General features: G+C 44.4%; 6 protein-coding genes across 6 annotated transcripts; 2 read left to right on the forward strand and 4 right to left on the reverse strand.

Moving 5' to 3' along the window:
• Nucleotides 1-2318: 2318 nt before the first annotated feature.
• Nucleotides 2319-4016, reverse strand: LOC128724745 (DNA primase large subunit). The gene has a single exon (XM_053818467.1). The coding sequence runs from the start codon at nucleotides 4014-4016 to the stop codon at nucleotides 2319-2321; it is 1698 nt and encodes a 565-aa protein (XP_053674442.1).
• Nucleotides 4017-4953: 937 nt separating this feature from the next.
• Nucleotides 4954-5997, reverse strand: LOC128723015 (ribonuclease kappa). Its single transcript, XM_053816716.1, has 3 exons — nucleotides 5839-5997; nucleotides 5607-5726; nucleotides 4954-5512 (listed from the first exon to the last, which is right to left on the reverse strand). The coding sequence occupies exons 1-3, from the start codon at nucleotides 5905-5907 to the stop codon at nucleotides 5414-5416; spliced, it is 288 nt and encodes a 95-aa protein (XP_053672691.1). The 5' UTR covers nucleotides 5908-5997; the 3' UTR covers nucleotides 4954-5413.
• A 626-nt stretch (nucleotides 5998-6623) lies between these two features.
• On the forward strand, nucleotides 6624-8466 carry LOC128723570 (UBX domain-containing protein 6). The gene is made up of 2 exons (XM_053817326.1): nucleotides 6624-6695; nucleotides 6806-8466. Exon 2 carries the CDS (start codon nucleotides 6964-6966, stop codon nucleotides 8269-8271), a length of 1308 nt encoding a protein of 435 aa, XP_053673301.1. The 5' UTR covers nucleotides 6624-6695; nucleotides 6806-6963; the 3' UTR covers nucleotides 8272-8466.
• Nucleotides 8467-8606: 140 nt separating this feature from the next.
• Nucleotides 8607-9653, reverse strand: LOC128726587 (HMG box-containing protein 4). Its single transcript, XM_053820401.1, has 5 exons — nucleotides 9632-9653; nucleotides 9422-9573; nucleotides 9175-9357; nucleotides 8863-9108; nucleotides 8607-8783 (listed from the first exon to the last, which is right to left on the reverse strand). The coding sequence occupies exons 1-5, from the start codon at nucleotides 9651-9653 to the stop codon at nucleotides 8607-8609; spliced, it is 780 nt and encodes a 259-aa protein (XP_053676376.1).
• A 1300-nt stretch (nucleotides 9654-10953) lies between these two features.
• Nucleotides 10954-12003, forward strand: LOC128724746 (uncharacterized). Its single transcript, XM_053818468.1, has one exon. It carries the CDS (start codon nucleotides 10954-10956, stop codon nucleotides 12001-12003), a length of 1050 nt encoding a protein of 349 aa, XP_053674443.1.
• Nucleotides 12004-12496: 493 nt separating this feature from the next.
• Nucleotides 12497-14173, reverse strand: LOC128726413 (ADP-dependent glucokinase). Its single transcript, XM_053820221.1, has 3 exons — nucleotides 13833-14173; nucleotides 13603-13767; nucleotides 12497-13530 (listed from the first exon to the last, which is right to left on the reverse strand). Exons 1-3 carry the CDS (start codon nucleotides 14171-14173, stop codon nucleotides 12543-12545), a joined length of 1494 nt encoding a protein of 497 aa, XP_053676196.1. The 3' UTR covers nucleotides 12497-12542.
• Between the last annotated feature and the right edge of the window lie 176 nt (nucleotides 14174-14349).

Genomic DNA, 14349 nt, shown 5'->3' on the forward strand with positions numbered 1-14349 from the left:
TGGCGGATTGCTTTCCTTGTTTGGTGACCTTCCAAACGTTTGTCATCGTTCGAATGGAGAATGGTGGACTTGTTGTAAAAAATCTTCTGCTTTTACTGCTGTTTAAGTGTTACGGAACGAATAGTGCACTCGCCATCTTATGGCGATCGAGAATTTTGAGATACGCAACGCGCAGTGCTATTAGGACAGTAGGAGGGTAGTTTGGAAATTAAAGAAACAGATACCACGCACGTGCGACAAACAACAAAGCTTATTGCCATTGTGAGACACAGAAATGCCTTATCGTATTGTAATTGATAGTCTTTAGGAGCGTGTTGCGTTGCGGAAGAAAGAGACAAATGCAACCAAATGGTGGATAATTCTAGTGTTTAGCAGTTTCTATGTTTGTATTACTTTCCATGAACAAACTCGTGTCTCATTTGTCTCAGCTGCGAGAAACTGTTAAGGTACATATTTTTTAAACAAAAGCGTAGGACGAATTTTTGATGCTAAAATTCGATAGAAACAAGTGCTTCTAGTCGTTGGGTTGAGCTTTTCTCTTAAGTGGTTACTCGTTCGATTCCGTTGCGCGAAAGCGCCGCTGTGCGTATGCAATGCTAGTGTCATATGTTAGTTATTACGTGTTTTTAGTTATCGTTAACGTCTCCGGGTGACCTTTGCTTCCTAGGTACTGTTTCGATTCTGCTTTTTAAGCTACCTATTCTACCCATTACCGACGATGCCAGTCGCACCCTCCCCAGTCTCCAGTTGTTCATTTTGAAGCATCGTACAGAATAGAACAATAAGCCAGTGTAAAACATGCTTTTTTTTCATAGCCATTTGAGTTTCAATCAAACTAATGCTAGCTTTGTTGGATGTGAATATTTTCAAACGTTTAAGCTATTTGTTCGCCATCTCCAGCTTAGCATTTTTATCGGAGATCGGAATGTTAGTAATAGATTTGCCATAGTGGAAGGAACTATCCCAATCGGGGGATATTTGGATAGCAATAGGGCAGACAGTTTGGCAAACACAAACCCCTTCCACATGAGAAAGATGCTGGCTGTCACACTTTTTTAGCGTACCATTTATATAGGCGTGCAATGTATATAAATGTAAGGATGTAAAGACAGAAGAGTGCCAGTGCCAGTCGATGTAGGTGGACACGTGGAACGGAACGGGAAAGATATACTAATTTAGTATATGCAGAATGCAATTTCGATTACCTATTAGCTTGTACGAAGCACCATGTGCTATAGAGAGAGAGACAGTCATTGAGCGTATTTATTTGTAAGCGTTTTGATTTCGTTTTCTATTTTAATTTCAAAGATATTCACAAATAAAATGAATAATATTATTTTCGCAATACATAAAAATGTCCATGTCCATTTATTGTACTATCTAGTGATTATTTTCACTAAGAACGTGTTCAGCTTCCGCCTTTGACACAGAAATATTGAAAGTGCAATACTGTCTGCGACACCATTCAGATTCGGTACTGTTCAGCGATGCTGCGCTTCGTTGAAGCAGAATTACGTCACCCGCGCGCTGGCGGCCTCTTTAAGCGTTCAGTTGTGGAGTTGTTGACCTTCGCTCGCTCGATGAAGTCGAAACGGGATGAATTTGAAGGTATTGGTACGAGTGCTAAATGCGAGAGTATATTAGCAAATGGTCTGGCGCGTTTCGTTGCTAAATGTAATATTGGAAATATTATTTTACAATCAAACATAGCACATACATTTTACGTAGGTACCATAGGACGGAACGTGCACCGTGCAATCTGATGTAGACATCCAAACGGGACACACCCAGTGTAGAGAAAACACATGTGTTGAATAAAACTGTATTGAAACGACATGCGATTCTTGGGCAATACAGCGGAGATGTCATCTTTTGTGAATAAAATATATAGATAAATGATTCTGTTTTCATTTTCAACCTCAGTATTCGAGTTGTATATTTTTATTCTTTTGTGGGTCACGTGAATGAAAACTACGTTTCTTTGAAAAATGCATACTTTCAGGCGTATATTTGGCATTAGTGATAGAAAGAACGATTTAAGGTTTATTGTACATCATTTGGCTGTTTTTTTTATACTAGAAAACGTTCTTCATTTTCCGGCTCAAGGAAAATTTACTATATTTTTACATTCCGCAATATACGTTTGATTTGTCTTTTCTATAGATTGTGCCAAGCCGTCGATTAAAAACCAACTCTAATTTCGAACATTTCGTCTGTTCAACAAATCGCTTCCAATACATAAAACATTCATAATTACATAAAACTGCGAAAAAGCGATCTTGCTTTACTAATAAATAAAAACTACCCGATTACATTAGTTAGTTCAACTCCAGCAGATCGAAATCATCATCATCCCATTGCGCAGTCCCTGGCTTAGAAGGTAATTGTTCCGTAGCTTCAGGTGTCTCAGGTGTGACTGTTTTCTCGTGTTCCTCATCATTTTCTGCTTTTTCTTTAGATTCCATGATATCCCACAACTCCAGATCGTCATCGGTGCCTTGTAGGGTACTCGAATGGTTCAGCAACGTTACCGAGCTATCCTGCGTCGACTGGCTGTTCACTTGGCTGTGATTCCATCGTCCTGGTTGTTGGCTCGTTAATTGCCGTGGTCGCGCGGCCGCTTTACCCTCCATCGATATTTGGCTGATCTCGAAGTACTGGTTCGGATGGGTGATGGGTTCCTCGAGCTTCGTCCCGTGCAAGACCTCGAAATACCTTCCGCAAGCGACATGGTAGTGTCCTTTCGCCGCATAGCCAGCCACCTCGTCCGCATCGATCATGCTCAACCCATACCCGGTGAGCCGGGTTTTGAGTGAACTCGCATCAAAGTTCTTAAACGGACAACCGTGCGTTTCGCCCTGCCCAATGGGTGCTGAGATGATCTTCATGCAGGAAAAAGGCAAGTAATTCACGCGCGAACCCTCCTTGCCGTAATGATGGCGAATGTTGTACGCATACTCCTTCTCGAACTTCTCGATCGGCACCTTACCGCGGGTAAGCTCATCGCGCCAGAAGCGCAACGCATCTTCCATCGTGACGCCGATTGCCTTCAAAAATAGGGTGTACTGCATGCGACCCCAGTGCTTCAAATGGTGCGTTACTCGAAGTGTATCGTGAGTGTGGCGCATGCAGAGTGGGAACGATTTCTTCGACAACTGTTCGATGCTTTCAACGGGTACGCAGCCCACCTTGGCGACCGAATAATTCTTTCCCGTGTAGGATGTGTGAATGGATTTGAGCAGCATTGAGAACCGCTCGTCATTTTCCAATGTGGGCAACATGCGGAGATGCGCCTTCAGGCCGTCCTCGATCAACTTTTCGTGTTTTTTACCGATCACGTACTGAAAGTGCTCCGGCGGTATGTACGCAGTGCCACCCTTCAAAAAGCACTTGCGCTCGCGCACCAGGTTCAGCACCTCCGTGAAGTGTACCGCATAGAAGTCGTTTGATTCGACCTTTAGCCTCGTCAGGAAGGCCGTACTGGCGCACAACTGCTCCGATATTTCTGCCTTCTCCTCGTCCGTTAGCGGTTTGTAGTCCAACTCGTACACCTCTAGGAATTCCTTAATATCGCGCATCGATAGCGCACTGAACTTCAACCGGAATAGCTCCATCTCACGAGTAACGAACCAGCGCCGCAATTCTTCCGATCGACAGTACGCAAAGCGCAGAATAAAATGCGACAGATAATCCCTCCTACGGGCCACTTTGGTGACGTCGTCATTTAGGTTTCCGCGGCACAATTTAGCAAACGTTCGATGGCCTTCGTGGTTAATTTCGGCGAGGGCCGCTTCTTTCCAGGCGTCTGACATAACCTTCGGTACCTTGGCCGTAACCTGCTCGAGCATTCGCAACATTTTCAGGCGTTCCATTGCTAGCTTTTCAAACTCGTCGATCGATAGATCGACGATTGGTGGAATCAGATAAAAACACACATTATGCGGTATAATGTGCTCCAGTGCCAATTCCGCAGAGAAGCGCTTTGCGTTGAGGTAGTTTTGTCTGGTGTTCAACATTTTATCAGCGTATATTTATTTGAATTACAAAAACACCCACAGCACCAACTGCACAATGCTTAAACACAACAAAATGCAATGGTTTCGCGCGCATAGTGACAAGGATATGACGTTCGTGGGTAAGATGTCTGACACGCTGTCTTTTTAGTCGATCAACGTGAGGATCGATCAAATCGATGTACCATTGAAATTCCCACTGGATGTTATATTAAATTTACAAAAACTGGAATTAATTGGAAAACTAAAAATGCTCCCCTGAGTATCAATTTATCGATCTTTAACATTTATTTATTGTATAAACGGACCGGTAATGATAACCATAATAATTTCATCGATTACCTCTGCATAAGATTGACACGATGTTATCTAATTTGATGACTTAAATTTAGTAACATACGAAAGGGTATTGAAGCCTTACTAAAGATAAAAGCAAGTATTGATCTAATTTATTTGATTAGATACAAGGTATACAAGGTCCTTTATACCTATCCTTCGAACAAACGGAAAGGAAACTCAATTTCGAATTTCTCAGCTCCCCTGTGTGGTCGCAATCCGTTATTTTTTAAATTGTTTTTGTGCTAGCCAAATACATATGTTTAAAATTTAATTTATCATCTAATACAATTCCCATGTACTTTATTTCCTGAACCCTGTGTACGATTCGTTACATTAATTGAGGTTGTAGTTCAGCTTCTCCAAATCAAAGAATTCAAAATACAAGAACAGCTGGTTTCTGGTTTATTGGTACATGTTTTGTAACGATCTATGAAAGAAAACATTAACACGACCAACCTATTCATGAAACTATAAAAAAAGATTAGACGAATTATATATTTACTATTGTTTATTACATTAATAATCAACTGATATCAGCTATGTATCGCTATGTAATCGTAGCACGGGCCAGGTGGTTTTTGATCAAAATAACACTGCGAAGTTTGAACTTTACGAATTTATTTATCGGCTCATTATACATATCACTCCTAACAAGTGTACGTTTGCATAGATAGAAGAAAAACCGATGCCATTTCCCGGCGAACCAGATCGTTGAAGCGTTAATAGGTGTACATGTTGACCAGCTGTTCACGTTTGGTTCTTGGCGATGGTTTGCCTTACTGCAGGGAAGTTAAATTCCTTTTTTACGTTCACTCTAAACACCAGGGTTAACAGGATATAAAACAAACAAGTTTGGGATCGAACGTGGTGATCATCGATGATAACGTTCTGCTCCAACGATGGTGGAATGTTGTGCGGAGAGTGCTCGGAAGGGAAACAAATTGTTTTTAGGGGCAAACACATATTTACATCGCAGGGATAGGAAGAGCTTTCGTTTACACATGCAACAATGCTCTTTGCTACATCGCTCTTGGATCTTGTGATGGTGTTCTCCGGCAGAATTAAGCCACCGTTGAGCGACTGTTCGCGTGGAACTGCTGGACGGAGATAACCAGCGTCAGGACGTAGATACAGGCAGCAATCCAGCAGTTGTAAGCATTCTAAAAAGGGGTTAAAAAACAATTGTGCGTTATTCGCCATCTGCTAGCCACTGTACATCATTCAGTTCGGAGAGACGGCGCCGATTGTAATCACCTGACTGTACGCGACGTCAGCGGCGGCGTAAAATTCCTGGGGTGTTTTGTAGTGCTCCTCCAGCGGCAGATCTTCAATCAGAGCCACACTATTGATGTAGTAGAACACTCCCATCAGCAACTGCAAGATGAAAACAAGAATTTTTCCCCCAAATGAGCCCGATTATCGATTACTCATACCTTCGCTCGGATCATAAACAAACCGAGGCCTTTTAAAGGAATCGTGTCCTTACCAGCTGGATTATGCCCCAGACGGAGATAATCAACCCGCACAGGGAAAGTTTCGGTCCGCAGACGGGCATTTTCGGTCGGTTTCAATACTGGTGGGTTGGTGCAAGAAAGCGAAGAGCAAATACGCCTGCCCGAAAATTTATCTTCTCAACCTGGGGCACTTCGCTGATCACAAGACTAACTTTTTATTATTTTTTCATCCGAACGTCAAAAGGGGTCATGTGACAGATTACCGCCTGGTGAAAATGCTACGCATGTATCCAATGGAAGAGCATAAACCTACTGCGTTCGGAATCGTAACACGACCTCAGCGTTCAGTTGTAAACACGTCCAGCTGCTCCATTGTCTGACAGCAAAACAACGAAACGTAAATATCGAACATCGTCATTGTCGGAGCCGTGAAATTTCGCGAGTCGTGTTTTATTTTTTTACACTTGCATCATTCTCATTATTTGTGCTGGTTCAATGTTTTTCAATGCGCTCTCGTCACTAAACATAACGAAGGTGCTATCGGACTATCTGCTCATCGTGAGCAGCACCGTGCGCAGGCAGTTCTCGCCTGCATCCTTCTCTTCGACCTCATCGACAGCTGGCCATACTGACGAGGCTGGTGAAAGTGTCGGCGAGTCGGTGGTGCCGTACGAGCTCAATATTCTAACCACCGGTTGGTGCTTTGTTAGTGAAACGTTGCAGCTCGCGAAGCTTGCGCTCGGAAGCGGTAAGCAGTGGCTTGATTTCACCGATTTTCAGCTAGTATTATTGCAGATTTTTGCCTCCACGCTTCTGACACTGCTGGTGTTGATTGCGTTATCTTGGCGAAAGTACGGAAACCGGATTACTAATCGCTTTATTCGCCCGAGTACGTATCGATCGATGAGTCATTTCCCAAGTGACTTATGTTTCATACAGCATATTCGGGCTGAATATGATTGCTTATTGTTTTTTTTATTTATTGCATGCATTTTGTAGGTACTGCAAAAGAAATCGAAGAGCTGAAACTCTCGGTGGCACGGTTGAACTTGCCGAAGGAACACACGCCTCGGATCTAGATACATCTGCTTATCCAGCCGTGCGGTCGTGCCTTTCGGTTTTGGTTTGGTTTGGTTGCTGCAGCTAACCCACTCAAAATGCCGAGTAAAATTAAGAACTTTTTCCTGAAAAAGACAGCCGAAGCAAAGCTGAAACTCGGTGTGCACGGACCGGGCAGGAAGCTTAATTCAGACGCCCCACGACCGTCGTCTTCGGCGAGTTCCTCGAAGCAGAAGGATGCCTACGTTCCGCCCAAGCGCAACGAACTTTCGGCGGAAGCGAAAGCCGCGGCTAACGCTGCATTGGCGCGCTTCGAAGGAAAGGATACGAATGAATTCAACACGTCCCTAGCGGCAATCCGAGCGCAGGTTCGTAAGGAGCTGGAAGCCGAGAAGAAAGCCAAAGAAGCGGGACAATCGTCTGAACAGGAGGAACAAAGCGCGGCAGAGGCCGAGACACGCAAAGGATTTGCAGTGCAAGGTGTATTCTTCCGCTGCCCGATGATCGGTGACGAGGTGCTCCCGTACAAGGAGTGGAAGGGCAAAATAAAGGAATTTCTGTACGAGCAACTCGCGGCGGATAGGGGCCTGACGGCTTGCTTAATCATCTACAACTGCAACCCCAAAGACAAGGCGGAAGTGTGCATCGAAACGCTGACCAAGTGCGTGGAAAACATTGCGAACAATCCGAACGAGGAGAAGTACAAAAAGATCCGTATGACCAACCGGATGTTTTGCGACAAAATTAAGGTGTGCGAGGGTGCGCTGGATTTCCTTCATGCCGCCGGATTCGCCGAGATCGAGCTGGATGGTGAGCCACATCTGATTTGGTCGGAGGATAACATCGACCCGGACTGCTCGCTCGAGGTGCTGCTGGAAGCGTTGAAGGCGGCCGAACCAATCCAGGTAGAGCTCGACCGCAACCTACAGGTGCTGCTGCCATCGCAGGTGAAACGGAGCAACTTGCCACCGGACTTCTTCCGAATATCGCCCGAAGAAGTAAAGCGCGAGCAGCAGCTACGCACCGAAGCACTTGAGCAGGCGCAAATTCTCAAAACAAAAGCCATGCGCGAGAAGGACGAAATGCGCACGATCAACCGGTACAAGTTTTCGCTGGTTCGCGTGCGATTCCCGAACGGCGTGTATCTGCAGGGCACGTTCAACGTGTACGAAAAGATGAACCAGGTGTACGAGTTTGTACAGTCATGCCTGATGCACGAATCTGCCGAGTTTGCGCTCGTTTCGCCCAGTGGCCAGAAACTCGATGAACAGGACGAGCTAGACAAGTCGCTATACGATCTTCGGATGGTGCCGACTGTGGTCTTTAACTTTTGTTACGAAAACGAGTCTAGGAGCTTGACGGACTTTCTGAAGGAAGAGCTCATGCTGCTTATTCAGTCATTTTAGATTGTTTCCCAAAGGATGTGAGGAACCGGATGTTCTTCGGGTCCAATTCAGTGTTGCACATCGTTAAATTATATATATATTTTTATCATTATCCTTAATAGCTACTTCAAGGCAGCATAATGTCCACGCTTGGAGTCAGTGTGTAAAACCGAAAGGTGTGAATAATTGTGATCATGAACCATACTAACGAAATAAACCGATGAGAATAAAGAGAACAAATTCATTGTTGTTTATTTGTCCATCCGTTACGACTATGAACTAAATAGTAATATAAGCATTACATTAAAGCTAGAAAATTCACAGTTGAAAATAAAATGTCCGCTATCGCTCGTCGGCTACAGACCCGGCATTACGTAGGCAATGTTATCCAAAGTGTTACGGAAGAGATCCTTCAAATGGTCCGAATTTCTATCCAAACCTGGGATTTGAAGCGTCAAGCACATAAGAGGCCCCAGAGAGCAGATAAGGCTGTCTAGGAGTACGGACAAACTTCCAGAGACAGTGATTTGTCCCTGTAAGATCATAATTTAGCAAGATTTTTTAACTGGGATCTTTTGGCAAACTCATGGTGCAAACCAACGAAGGACTTACCTCATGCTCCTTCAATCGTGCTCCTATGATGGTCAGACTGTCTCCCAATAGGCTGAGGTGGGCTGCTACGTCCGTCGGTAGACAACCTGGTGGTTTCGATGGAGTAGATTTTTCCTTCTTCTTCTGCGAGAGCGAGCTTGATTTGGTACGTTTCTTAGTAGTCTTACGCTTCGTTCCGGATCTGGGACTGGATTTGGAACCTTTGCCAGAACGTCTCCGTTTGTCGGGTTTCCTTTTTGCTGCGTGCTAAAGACACACGATAAGCGAAATAAAATCTTGTGCCATCTTTCCCCATCTCGCGGCTGGTGTTACCTTTTTCGAAGGAGAGTCAATCATAAGTTCTCCTTCACTTCTGTTAGCATCGTCCAAGCCCGCTTCTTCCAGATCCATAGCGTCGTCATCGCTGCTGAAAGATTCGCTTCCGCTGGACGCATTCGAGTGGGAATCTTCGTCAGATTCGGTGTGCATATCATCGTGAGGGGAAAGCAAGTCGTCCTGCAAATACGATAACACGTGTCATTAAAAATTCGCATCGTTAGGTTGGCCGGAAAGTGTGTACTTGAGAGGTAGAGAGCTTGGCAGCGTTACGATGGGATGCTGGCGGTTTCTTCTGCTTCGGATCTATATCATCCGGTGACTGGAAGTCCATCAGTTTGGAAGGCTTTTTACAGACGCGTCCACTTCGCGATACGCCCGTGACTTCATGGTCATCTGTAATGGATATCAGTTAAAACTTGGACGCCCAAAAAGTCCCAAAATACAAGCTTACTGTGTGTTTTTGGTGTTTCCATCGGAAAAAGTCCGCAACGATCGTACTGAACACGATACGGTGGTTTTGTATGTTGTTTATAGCCCTTTGACAAAAGGGCATTGGAATGTCAAGAAAATGAAATTCCCGAACTGCCCCATTTGGCAGCACGGAACAAACCGCGGACATAAGAATTATCGATGGGATTTTCCAATATCTACAGATTTCTATGAGTCTACTTTAAAGTTCAGCCGAATACGCCCATGAAAACATGAAAATGGAAAGATTAACCTCATAAGTTCATCATTAGCTAATGTTGATCCAGCCGCAGGTCGCATTAGGATTTTTTAAGTATTTATAATGATTTGAGTATTTAAAAATGTTTATCAAAAAACAATTAGAATTACTTCTCAGATTTTTTAAAATACATTTCAAGCGATTTTTGAGCATTTCTAATCAAATATGTCGAATACCCAGCGACTTCCCTCACAAATTATGTTATGAAAACAATAGCATGTGATATCGTCGGCTGCAAATGGTTGGATGGAAATATGTTAAATATAAGTTGTGTTTTACTTGACTATGACTCAAATTTTGCGTAGCAATAGGTATTTTAATCCTGTTGAACCAAATTCTCATCAATTGTAAAACTTGTCAATTGCTTTTTTTTGTAAATTTAAGAGACGATATTGCACATTACCTCAACTCATTTTTTATCATTCTATTTGATTTAAAGTTATAGCAATGCATTACTTTATCAATCATTTTTGTGCAAATCAAATAAAAAACTTTACATGTTTTTACAAAAAAATACCGAAACAAAAACAAACATTTACAGTTGTAAATATGATAATTTATGTATTAATATTTAGATTTTTTATAAATTATTTTTTTTCTACATTTTTTTTAGTAAATATGTTTATAGTTCAATGGTGCATTCTGTGTTGTTCAATGGTGCAATTTGCGATGGTTAATATATAACCTTTTTGTCCGACTCCGTGCCACGGTGCACTGCCAACGGAAAATTTCGTTCGGGCGGGAAAATGCAGTTCAGCATCACAAACGTCCCCCTGTGACATCTCGTCATAGTCGTGTTCTATGTTGTAGTCCTATTTATTAGCAGTTTTTCCTCGTTTTCATTATTTTCGTTACCACCAGTATCGTCCTAGATTGTCCTCGTTTTTGTCCCGTTCCCCAATCCAGTGAAAGTGTTTTGAATATCACCAAAATATAGCTTTCAAACGTTGTTCTGTGCGCAGGGCCCATCGCTACAGTTCCGAAGCATAATCAGTTGATCATTCGGGTTTGATTGATTTTTTTGGAGCATAATTTCGACCCCACAGATGGATCTACCGGGCTCTCCACGGAACCGCACGCCTTTGGGTGAACTCCCAGTCAGGCAGGGTGTGTCACCGCAACAGAATGGCACGGTTATTGGAACGCCTACCCAGCGGAATGCTTTAACGCCTCGGCTCGTCGATAGCCCGATGGCTAACATCCTGGACCACATACTCACGCCGACGGTTTCGCCTGAGGAAATGATCATACGCCAACGTGGACGCCGCCGCCGGCAAGTCATATGGTCTCCAGACGGCAACGGTAGAACGCAACATTCATCGCCCGCAAAAACTCCCACGAAAGCCAGCACCGTAATGACTCTGCGTAGCAGCCCACGGAAGCGTTCGCTCATGCAGGAATTTTCCGAGGTGACAAAATTGACCGGACTCTCCTCACCATTGAAACGAAGTCTTGCGGAATCACCAGCTTCCAGTTCGAAGAAGTCAAGGGTACATGAGTCAGCTATGAACAGCCAGAACGATGCCATCCCGCTTGGCACAATTCTCCAGGGTTACGGTCGGGATCAGCTGATTGCCATAATCGAGTCCATGGTGGCCAGAGACGAAAAGCTCGAAGGTGCCATACGAAGCGAATTGTCACTGCCCGACATTGGACCGCTTGACGCCGAGCTGGGACGAATTAAGAAAAACATCTATGCCAGCGTACCGAACCAAAAGATTTACAACAGAACTGACGGTCACGGGTTCCTGCGTGCCGCCACCCATCTGGCCACGTTCAAGCAAACCGTGTTCAACCAATCCCAAAGCCTGTGTATCTCTCGGCATTGGGACGCCCTGCTCGATTACGTGTTGATGGCGTGGACGCACGTGCGCGAAACTCCCGTCTACGAAAATGATCGCCACAATGCCACACGTCGGTATTGTTTCAAGCTGCTGTCTCACCATGCAAACTGTGCCCTGAAGCACGGAGCCCTGGCACTGGGCACGAAACGGGTAACCCGACTTCAGCAAAAGCTGTCCGGAATGGCGGCCGATTGGCCAGAGATCACCGAATGCAGGAATTGCATTAGCGATATTTTAAAAAGTTGCTGCTAAAGCTCCTCGAGAAGATGGAGCGATATCGTTTCTTATGGAGCGAAATCCTATCGAGAATGGGACAGCTTCGAGAAAGGGAATTTTTTAAAGTGTAATTTTATAACAACCATTTGTTGCATGTAGTAGATAATCGATCAATTGAGTCTGTTTAGTTTTTATGTGCTTTTTGTTCGCAACTAATCAAATAATAAAGATTTAATTTTCGAAGCAACCTCAGCCACGTGAGATTGTCTTTAATTTGTTTTATTTAAAACTGTCTAACCAAACGCAAGAATGGCTAGAGGAAAGCCAACATTGTAGATGTTAACTAAGAGTGCCCATAAATTCAAAGAGCTAAAAATGGAATGTTTTCGTCCAAACAAATTACAGCGATGTTAAAAGGTCCTTACGTTAGGAGCCTGTCAGCAGGGGTTCAATATGGTTTAAAATATTAAGGTTCATTTATGGTAACCGATGGGAACCATCACTCGATGTGAACACTAGATAAGCAGTCTTACGTTGAATGTTTTTTTTTCTTCGTTTTTTCACTAGAACGTGGCTTATATCTGCAATACTAATCCCGCGCCGGAAATGTTATCGCCTGCCCCGACCGTTTGCTTGGCGTGTTTGCATATCAACACCGGTGCGACGCAAATATCCACAGTAATGGAACGGGATCCCTCCAGAGGAATCGATTCCTCCCAACAAGACACCGGATCATGATTGTTGAAGTGCACGCGCTTAGCACCAGGTTTCGTCGACACGGCAAAGCTTTCGTCCATCTGCAGATAGGCGGCGTCTGGGTTGACGATCGTGCTCGCACACACGTGCCGGTGTGCGGTCAGCGACGCTTTAGCGGCCGCATTCTTCGTATGCATCCACCGGCTATCCTTGGTTACGATGAAAGCCTGATAGGCTAGCGTATGTAGATGAATTCGAGACAGCGGGCGACGAAGCGCATCGTCCGTGGAAGTGGATAATTTGGCGGGTTGTTCTTCGTTCAACTTACGAAACACGGCGCGCGCCTGATCAAGTGAATGTGCCAACCGGGGATTACAATCGGCGACCAGGCTTATCCGTCCGGTTTCCAACACTTGCTGCAGGTTGTCCAGTTCTTGCTCGTTCATGCCGATTGAGTCACTGTACGGAATTACCTTTCGCAAGAGCAGCTGAAGCAATTCCAACTCCACAAAGCTGGCCATTTCGAAGTGAACGAGCGTTTTTGTGCGCGATTGTGCTTGCATCTGCTGGTGTACCCTATCCAGCAGCTGTTCTCGAACCCCATCCGGGTAGACGTAGTTGTCCATCATCTGGAGTCCACTTACGACAAACAAATCCGGTGCAAATCCGACCAACGCGGAGTTGAACTCCTCCAACGAAGTTAGGTACGGATTATGGTGATCATTGTGCAGAATGTAACGATTGGCGCGAGGCGACACTAAATCACCCCAGCTGTCTCCGGTATTGTACTCTAGAATCAGATGAATATCGTCGTCGTCGATAAGGCTCCCTGTGAGGCGCACTTCAGGTCGTAGATGAGTTTTCAACCTATCGATCCCCCCAAACATTGGTGAAGACAAGTTAGCGGATTTTCATTGGTATCGCTTTGCTTGCACTTACTTGGAAGACATTTTAGCACCGAGAAGAACATTTGCCCCTTCGATCGCCATTCGTGTTCCTATGACCGGCGCATTGCCGCCTAACGCCCAATGGTGCACAATCGTTGCCGACTTCTTGGCTCGCTGAACTAGACTCAAGAACATTTCTCGATTGGCAGTGAAACGTCTGAAAAAAAAAAAACAAAGCTATTTTATAACATCTAGTGTAGTTTTAAGCACAATTGAACTTACTCCGCAGCTGCTCCGCGTTGAAAGTAGTATGCAAAATTAAGCAGAAACTCCTCCTCGTTTTCAATGTCGTCAAAGCTGTACTCGGACGCATTTAAAGCAAGCCCGATGTTTTCGTTGTATTCGAGAAAATCTGTCGCCCTAACGTGCAGATCACTGCAAGATCCATACCCAATTGCTACGCGTGGACCACGGACTAGGAATTCTACTTCTAGATCACGTAAATGTTGCAGAATTATTGTCAACCTAACCAATTCGTTCGAAGCTAAATAGGCTTGAAAGACGATGGCGAAAAGGGCTGTAAAAGCCCCTAGCATGGTTGCGGTACTCAGAAGGGAAAACATGTCTTTGATTAACTTATTAACAAACGGGGCAAGAAGTGTTGGCACTTTAGAACATAATTTTTATACGGCTAGAACGGTTAGAACGATTAACCGGTTCAATCGATTTTCAAGCGGATTGATTGCAAGCCTATTTGTTGACGTTGCTGATGCATTCCGGTTTGTTTGTTGACATAGCG

This window comes from Anopheles nili, chromosome 3 (assembly GCF_943737925.1).
Source record: "Anopheles nili chromosome 3, idAnoNiliSN_F5_01, whole genome shotgun sequence".
Classification (NCBI taxonomy): Eukaryota; Metazoa; Arthropoda; class Insecta; order Diptera; family Culicidae; genus Anopheles; species Anopheles nili.

Coding starts and splice junctions, on each gene's coding strand:
- LOC128723570 (XM_053817326.1), top strand. CDS start 6,964: ATGCCGAGTAAAATTAAGAACTTTTTCCTGAAAAAGACAGCCGAAGCA.
- LOC128724745 (XM_053818467.1), bottom strand. CDS start 4,016: ATGTTGAACACCAGACAAAACTACCTCAACGCAAAGCGCTTCTCTGCG.
- LOC128723015 (XM_053816716.1), bottom strand. CDS start 5,907: ATGCCCGTCTGCGGACCGAAACTTTCCCTGTGCGGGTTGATTATCTCC. Junction 5,727..5,838: donor TCTGGGGCATAATCCAGCTG/GTAAGGACACGA, acceptor TTCATCTTGCAG/TTGCTGATGGGAGTGTTCTA. Junction 5,513..5,606: donor CTGACGTCGCGTACAGTCAG/GTGATTACAATC, acceptor ACCCCTTTTTAG/AATGCTTACAACTGCTGGAT.
- LOC128726413 (XM_053820221.1), bottom strand. CDS start 14,173: ATGTTTTCCCTTCTGAGTACCGCAACCATGCTAGGGGCTTTTACAGCC. Junction 13,768..13,832: donor CAACGCGGAGCAGCTGCGGA/GTAAGTTCAATT, acceptor TTTTTTTTTCAG/ACGTTTCACTGCCAATCGAG. Junction 13,531..13,602: donor GGTGCTAAAATGTCTTCCAA/GTAAGTGCAAGC, acceptor GGGGATCGATAG/GTTGAAAACTCATCTACGAC.
- LOC128724746 (XM_053818468.1), top strand. CDS start 10,954: ATGGATCTACCGGGCTCTCCACGGAACCGCACGCCTTTGGGTGAACTC.
- LOC128726587 (XM_053820401.1), bottom strand. CDS start 9,653: ATGGAAACACCAAAAACACACA. Junction 9,574..9,631: donor GGAAACACCAAAAACACACA/GTAAGCTTGTAT, acceptor TATCCATTACAG/ATGACCATGAAGTCACGGGC. Junction 9,358..9,421: donor CCAAGCTCTCTACCTCTCAA/GTACACACTTTC, acceptor TCGTATTTGCAG/GACGACTTGCTTTCCCCTCA.